This window comes from Cornus florida, unplaced genomic scaffold, assembly GCF_030987335.1.
Source record: "Cornus florida cultivar Cherokee Brave unplaced genomic scaffold, ASM3098733v1 CherokeeBrave_3.0.0_Hap2_Chr05, whole genome shotgun sequence".
In the NCBI taxonomy this organism is placed as follows: Eukaryota; Viridiplantae; Streptophyta; class Magnoliopsida; order Cornales; family Cornaceae; genus Cornus; species Cornus florida.
This window is the reverse complement of record NW_026775575.1, coordinates 115,041,584-115,050,056: the sequence shown is the minus strand read 5'-3', so window position 1 is coordinate 115,050,056 and position 8,473 is coordinate 115,041,584. Positions and strand designations below refer to the sequence as shown.

The window sequence follows — 8,473 nt, the reverse complement described above, 5'->3', positions numbered from 1 at the left end:
TATTTATGTTTAGATTTAAAAGGAGAGGGAAAAAGGAAGAAAAAGCATTTTTGTTAATTTTTATGTACTTGAATTATCATCAATTGCTGAGTGAAAAATATAGAGAGAGTTAGTAACCATTTACTCCATATTTTATTTATATTTAAAAATTTTGCTTATTCCGTTTTCTTTCTTTTACTATTTGTTTAGCTACTATACCCTTTGAATAATGTTATATTTTTATTTATTTATTTCCCTCAAGAAAAGTGAAAAAGTCTGATATGCCTTTGCTTTGAAAAAACCATTTTTATAAAACGTTGTGCTTTCTGATTATGTCTGATAGAAAAGAAAACAGAGGAAAAGAAAAGAGATGCTAGTATTTCTTTTATTTTTAAACTAAACATAAACTAATAATAATCAAAATGGTTAGCTGTGACACACTAGATTGGAACACTAAAAACTCAAAATCTCTGGTTTGACATCTACTGTATATGATTGCAAAGGTGGACAGAAACTTCTATTATCAAAGATTATCAAAGGAGTCAGTTTAATGATTAATCAAATACGAAAAAATAAAACAAGAGTCAATATTAATGATGAACCAAATACAAAAAACCACAATCAACAAGCTATTATTCTGTGTGTGACTGCAAAAACCACCAGAGGTACATAAAAAGGAGTTTTCTCCTGACAAATCAGTGACTCTAAAATGCAATATTCGTCTTCAAACCTTTTGAATCACCCTTAGTTTAGCACTCCTACTCCGTCGGTTCAGTTTCTCTTCCTCCTCAGATGGTGTTATAGGTCTCTTTGTAAGGATGGTTCCCTTGCAACCATGTATCATCTGTCTAATCCATGCTTCTTTTAGAGAACTGTCATCATCAATTCTCGTCAAATCCCTTGTGCGCGGCTCTTCTACACCTTCCTCTCCATTTTCATTGCCTTTGTTGCCATTAACGATATTGAGAAATGTTTGTTTCACAATCCTGTCCTCCAAACTATGGAAAGATATGACAGCAAGCCTACCCCCAGGAGCAAGGCAATCAAAACAAGCATAAAGGGAATCTTTTAGTGTTTCAAGTTCATCATTAACAGCTATCCTCAGCGCTTGAAACACTCGTGTTGCGGTTTTTATCCAACCTTGCCTCCCTCCTGTTGCAATTTTATTATATAATTAAAGATCAAGCATGGATATGACATACATGAATTTGTGCAAATTATACCTTATAAGCTTAAGCCATTGTCAAAGTATCAAAATCCTATTGTTACATATGGAGAATTTCATGAGAACAGGGAGTGCTATCACAATAGCAGACAGGACATGTCCGCACAAAGGTATCTTTAACTTTAGAAGAGAGGTAAGCGGGTAAATTCAGAACAAAACTACAAATGAAATCAAGAAGAAACGCACCTTTTATCCTAAACGTTGAATTCCGAATAAGGCCTACTAGTTCACTAGTAGAATGCAATCCACCATTTTGACGGGCCTGGACAATCTTGTTCTGAAGAAATCGCCAATTGCTTTCTTCCCCATAATCCCGCAGGATTCGACCTACCTCATCATCTGGCCAACAATTTAATATGTCTTCTGCTTTCAAACTTGCCTGCCAGAGCCCTGTTCCAATCAGTTAATGGAGATAAATATATGAAGATGCTGCAAACAGGAACCATAAATGTCCACTGGCTACATCAATTTCCATTCCAATACCAACAATCTCATGTTGGAAAATGTTGTTAGAAAAAAAAAAAAAACCACCACAACAAAAATGGAGGGTCCGTTTGGTTAGATGGAAACTAATACCGGAAAGGAAAAGTAAAAGAAAGTGAAGTGAATGAAAGTAAAATATTCGAACATGCATTTGATTAGCATGAAGATTTTACAAGTTGAGTAAATTGCCATTTCATTACTTGGAATGCATAAAACTTAAAAGAAATGAAGGGCGTCATTGTAAATTCACAAAACTTTCTCAATAAATCAATATTTTCCTGTATTTGCTTGCAAGAAAATTTTATGGGAAGTTAGGTGGATATGGAAAATTATATCCCCAAGCTTTGTTTGCATGAAATGAATGCCCTCAAACTTAAACCAGTATTACCACACTTGCTGGTCCAACCTTTTATTAGTGCACGTAGCAATGGTTTCTATTCTCTGATTACTGAATTGAAGGACATTTTCTAATTTAGCCAAGTTTCAGATCATAGAATTTTCAGATTAAACTAGATAAAAATTTTGACAAACCAAGGTAAACTCACCCCAACACATTTACCAAAATTCCTGTAATATATAATCTATAACTTCATATTATGAATGGATCTACACTAAATCAAGCTTACACTAGAGGAAAATAGCAGAAAGTACTATATATTAAAAGGAAGCCATGCATGATCAGATTGCAAGTCAGACCAAAATCTAAGGACAACTATTCTTATCATTATAATTTCACACGTTAAGAAAACAGTCTAACCCAATGGGGTCTATTTACATTATCAAATTCTCTCATACTCAGAGAAAAATAATAAAATGGAAGAGGAATGTCATTCTGCAGCATGAATGAACCATGAAACAATCGGTAAAGGATAAAAAAAGTCACCAGGGGTGAGAAAAAATATGAAATCTTAATATTCTGAGTGTTGAACAACCCAACCTACTAATAAACAGCAACATGCAAGTATTTGGAAATAAATGAGATTGTGCAATGTCCAAATATTAACAAAACTAACAAGAATAAAATTCTTAAACAAATGCTAATATCTGTTTTATCAGCATACCAACAAATTTCATGCATAATATTTTCCAATCTTCGTGATAACAGATAGAGCGGGAAAAAGAACAGTTGTTATTTTCAGTTAGGTGAATTCAAGTGTAGGAAACAACTTTTACATAAGATGGTCAATATTAGTGCACACACTTTCCAGTTCTATATCACTAAAGCACTTAAGACATCTATTTGCTCAAAGAAGTAAAAATGCAAATTATCAACTTGGCAGGTCCAACCTGAGGATTCATCCGCATATCAAGAGGTCCATTACTAAGCACACTGAAACCTCTTTCAGCATTGTTCACCTGCACAAAAATAGCGTGAAGCATTTAAAATGGGACATTGGAGCTATTTTAAGGTAGCCATTGGACCTTCAAATGAGGAAAAACCAAATTATTTGTTTAAAGTACAAGTTACCAAATAAGCAAAATATTTATAAGACAAGCAAGTTATGTTATTTTAAAAGGGTCCTAACTACCTGAATATTTACCATTTGGGAATGTGGGAACGCATGTGAACCCCTCCCAATAATTCAAACAAAAAAAAAAAAAAAAAAAAAACTCCTCCTCCCCTCCCTTCAATTCCCCAGAGATTAATAGGGAGAGAGAGGAGGGAAGAAACTTTTGAATAGATGAATACAAGAAGAGCGAAAAAAGAATAATCAAGAGTGTATGCATAACGAAGCCAAAAGCTAGACATAGATACAAGTAGTAAATTTAGTAACAAAACCTGGCCAAGTGTCTTAGAATGCAAACCTGCATGGATGACATTCCCAAGTCCAATACGATCCCATCAACTCCAGAGTGCAATAGTTTCTCATCAACCTCATGGAGCACAGACTTGATATCTCTAAAGTTATTTAAAAGAGTATGTGCTTTCAAGTCATAAGTTGAGTTACAAGAATTTCCATGCAAGATAGTGTCAATCCGAGCTCGAGCCTTCTCGTGTGCTACGGGATCTATATCCATTCCAATATATAGTTGCATTTCTGGATGGGCCTGTATTATCTGTTACTTACATAATGGATTGAAAATATTAGAAGCATGACAATTCACTAACAGAGGGGAAAGACATAATATGTAAGAGAGCAATTTTGATTTATGTGAAGCAACTCTATCGACTTGTAAAAAGATAAATTAATTAATTAATTAAAGCAAGTCACACAAGAAAAGACAAATGGAGGCAAGAGAACTCCCTGCATCTAGATACTTGAGTGCATTCGGATCTAGCCAATGCAACATCAAAACATTGGAACATGTACAAAATTTCAGCATAGCAAATGAGTAGTTAAAACTTTGCATGCTAAAAATAAAACACCTCTGAAGTTATTACTGTTAGAAATTAGTTCACCATCACCTTCCATACCTCAATTACAATCATATGGGGTCGGCCACTGTAATAAATTGAATGGTAATGACAAAACAACTAAAGAGATCATCCATTTGGGCTTACAAACATGGCTTCAAATCTCAATATTGGTCGCAATGACAGTCAAGGTCACAGTGAATAGAGTTAAATGTAACAGTGTTAAACCATTGGAAGTTTTTTTTTTTTTGGTTGTAATCCCTAACAATTAACTGATGTACACGTAATAATGATCCTGCTTTGTTATTTATTTATTTATTAGTTCTAGGTGATTTCAGTAACCTTTTGATAGGTTAGTGTAGATATTGAATCTTAAATTGGCTTCTGAGTTAATATTTATAAAAATTGCATTTTCCAATTGATGTTTCCACTAATTTCCATGACTAAAACCACAACTACAACTGCGAAATCATAAATAAAATCAAACATGATCCAAAAATGGTTCGAAGATGCAACTAAATATGATAAATTGTCATATCTTTGAAAAGAGAATTCCTCAATCTAGAAAATTTAACTTATATGTTGCTACTATGTTGATCTCTGACTTATATGTTGCTACTATGTTGATCTCTGGAAGCATAGATCAGAGAAGCAGTTTTTTTTAAAACATATATATGAATATATCAGATTGAGGCACTAGTGGTAGCAATTTCCTGTGATTGGATCCAAAAACTGATAATTGCTTACAACTACAGATAAGAAAGTGCACAAATAAAATTGCAATCGGGTTTGAAACAAAGGCATTTGTGGCAAACTACAAAGAGACTATCATAGCAGGGGCACAAGCAATTGCAAATAAAAAAGTGCTGGAAAATGATGACAATCACCACACTACATACAAAACAAATTTTAATGTATTTTCAAGACATTGCTACATCATTTACATCAATATATCCTTCGTACCTTATTTCATAGTTTGTCACTAGTTTATGCAATGTCATATGTTTGGGACCGTAATACATCCACTTTTACCGATTAATTTTAGCTGCAATTATAACATTGGTAACAGTAAATTCTCTTGCTTGCTTCTCCGCCCAAAATATATGCATATGCAACATAAACAATGCAGGTACAAGTACAAAAACCTAATTATCATAATTAATACAAATACAATCAATTCCAAACATTATAACCAAAGTAGAGTTGGAACTGCACTAACAGCGGAGGAGTGTCCGGCAGCGCCGAGAGTACAATCCACGAAAGATCGGAGAGAGGGAGAAGCGAAAACCTCCAAGACTTCCCCGAGCATCACCGGAATGTGAGTGGCCATGTCTCCGAATTGCATAACGGTCTCTTCATCGAACTCCTTGCCCGAGCGAGTCCTTCTCTTCACCAGCGATTCTGAAACTGCTCTGATATTGTTCTTTGGCATATTTTCCTTCTTTGGCTTCTCTTTCTTCTTCTTCTTCTTCCTTTTGTCATTATGAGTAGAAATAGTATGACTTGTGGTGGCGGTAGTGCAAAAATTGCTGGTGGCTTCGATTGAGGAGGAGGTGGTGAGACGGCGGCGGAGGAGGAGGAAACCTAGTTTGCTCCGCGCCGAAGGCGGCAGCGGTGGTGCGAATGGGGGGTGAAGCAGTAACAACTTTCTGACTATCGTTGTCGCTGTTGACGCCATGGCCATTGATGGATGCTATTTGTAGATGAAAACATCAAATTTCAATCACAAGCTTGACCTATGTCGGCCAGTCTCTCCAACTGTGATCATACGATCAGAAAAACCACATCCAAATACATGTCACGACAAACCCGCTCCATTTCAAGATTAATACGGACCATTATTGGCGGGTCATAATTTTAGGCCTGGATGTTAAATATTCTCTGATTGTTACGTCATATTTAAAATCTATTTATTATTTGTGTTAAATCAAGTCAATTAAAAGTTTAAAGATTACACGGTTCTGAGATAGAAAAATTTTAAAATTATACAGTTTTAAAATAAGAAAAATTTACATCTTTTTCAAAACCTCTTAGATTTAATTTTAGATTAAATAATTTGTACATGAAGAGTGACGAATCAATGGAATTAACTTGTTTTGATGGAATCACTTATCTTGAAAGTGGTATTCAGGTTAAGAGAGAAATAGAGACAATTGCCGACTTGCTTAAGATAGAAATGAATGAGAGAAGAGAGATAGTGAACGATCTTTTTCCAAAAAAAAAAAAAAGAGAGAGAGAGAGACTGATATTAACTCGTTCGGATTAAAATAGAAACAGAAACCATCGCTGGCTTGTTCCTCCAATCGTGGGAATAAACGAGAGGTCTTTTTTCGAAAAATATGAGGGAGAAAACGATATTAACGTCGTTAAAGTATGGTGAATTTTTCTTATTTCAAAATTTTTTAAATTTTAGTAAAATTTTGTTATCTCAAAACGATACAATTGTCAAACTTTCACCACCCATTATTAAATATTTTAGAACCAAACGACTTCAATTATGCTGAATTACAGTCACATAATGTGGTACTTTGTGGCCCAAATTAGAATACATATATATATATTTTTTCTCTCCTTATTTTGAGATATACTTGATCCAGTTTTGGTTTTATGTTTCTGTTTTCATCCAAAACGAAACCATAACATTTTTGTTTCAGAATATGTCATGTCACCAATTTTTTGTTTCTAATTTTTATTGCAGAATATGTTCAACAGTAATCAAAAGTAATTGAAAGAAGTATGTTATTACGTGCCACCAATTTTTTTCTTTCCCGTTTGGCTTTTGCCAAATATACTCAATCTATTCAAATTACAATAAAAATTACATGTTTTGGTATTTCCAAATAGACTCGCAAGAAAAAAACAAGATAAAATTAATTTTCAAATAGACCTGTATTTGACGGTACTGAATCAACACTCTAAATTTAAAATTTAAAATTAAAAAAAAAAAAAAAATTTAATACAAAATTTGAACTAAACTTCTTCCAACATTAAATCCAATACCACCCATTCAAGTATTACAAAACATAAACAATGTTTTGTATTATTGATCATACCAATAAGAAATTCCACCTTATAACAAAATTACGCATAACAATGATAAAAGTAAAATAATACCAGGATATGATTAAAGATTTAATTGTTATCATGATTGTCACTGAAAAAAAAAAAAAAAAAAAAAAAAAAAAAAAAAAAAAAAAAGAGGTGTAAATTGTACGAACACCTTGAGGTTTTGGTCAACGCCATTCAATGAATAGTTAGTGATTTTTTTTTACATTGACACCCCTTGAGTTTTCAAACACGTGCATTGACACCCCTCCATACCTTTAAGTTTTAACCCTTTAATTTGTCAACAAGTCCATTTAAATCATGAAATTACAAATTTAACTTCCTAACTAAATTTAATGGACGAAACTAACTTCTTCATCTCTTATGTGCATATAAATAAAGTTTTTATATATATAATAATAATAATAATAATACTTATACCGCCACCACAACATAAAAATAATATATATATATATATATATATATATATATATATATTTGAAATAGCCAGATAATTGTACACCACTATAACCTCCACTACCACACTTAAACACCACATTAAAAAAAAAAAAAAAAAAAAAAAAAAAAAAAAAAAAAACCACACCCAGACGCTACCAGAACCACCACCACCAAAATAGAAAAAAATAAAATAAAATAAAATTTTGAAACACTCTGATAACTTAGACACCATCATAACTATCACAACCATACCCAAACCACATCACAACAACCACCACCAAAGTAGAAAAAAAAAAAAAAACAAAAAAACAAAATAAATAAATAAAAACACCCATGTTCGAGATTGTGAAGAAAGAGAGAGAGAGAGAGTGAGTGTGTCCGCGGCGAAATTAAAAATCCTCTTTATTTACTCTCACTAGAGGACGTATAGTGAGCATCTAATGGTAGTGATCACTGCCACATTTCCAACATAACTTTGTCATCGCCAAACCAGCAAGGTAAGCAAGATAAGTAAAAAATTTATTAATCTACACTTTATTTTACAATATATATATGAATACTGATTTATACGGTTATATTTTATGTGATATATTGCACTACTAAAAAAAATACCATTCAACTTTACTTTTTTGACTTTTTCTTCTGTATCAGAATTCTATTAGTATATAGTTTATTCTTCTTCCGTCCCAAATAATGTAAATGCACAAGAATAAACAAACTGAATTTTGGGTTACCTCCAAACAATGTAAAAAGCGTTCCAAAATTTGGTTTTACAAATTTTTTATGTTCATTAGACTTAATAACCTGAACTTCAAATTCTTTGGATAACCAAAGTCACCCCTCGTTGCCTTTAAATAAGATAATAGTTGTTTTTTCATTTTGAAAAAAAATTACAAAAAAATAAAAATCACTGCCTCTCACTTACA

General features: G+C 32.8%; 1 protein-coding gene across 1 annotated transcript; it reads right to left on the bottom strand.

Moving 5' to 3' along the window:
* Positions 1-467: 467 nt before the first annotated feature.
* LOC132308806 (uncharacterized) lies at positions 468-5,813 on the bottom strand. The gene is made up of 5 exons (XM_059807039.1): positions 5,263-5,813; positions 3,494-3,745; positions 2,975-3,043; positions 1,391-1,583; positions 468-1,131 (listed from the first exon to the last, which is right to left on the bottom strand). Exons 1-5 carry the CDS (start codon positions 5,725-5,727, stop codon positions 704-706), a joined length of 1,407 nt encoding a protein of 468 aa, XP_059663022.1. The 5' UTR covers positions 5,728-5,813; the 3' UTR covers positions 468-703.
* Between the last annotated feature and the right edge of the window lie 2,660 nt (positions 5,814-8,473).

What these genes read in the sequence shown, in the direction of transcription:
- LOC132308806 (XM_059807039.1), bottom strand. Translation starts at nt 5,727, where the DNA reads ATGGCCATGGCGTCAACAGCGACAACGATAGTCAGAAAGTTGTTACTG. An exon ending in CTGCCGGACACTCCTCCGCT is followed by an intron (nt 3,746 to 5,262) that starts GTTAGTGCAGTT and finishes TGTAAGTAACAG; the next exon opens with ATAATACAGGCCCATCCAGA. An exon ending in TGGGAATGTCATCCATGCAG is followed by an intron (nt 3,044 to 3,493) that starts GTTTGCATTCTA and finishes ATTTTTGTGCAG; the next exon opens with GTGAACAATGCTGAAAGAGG.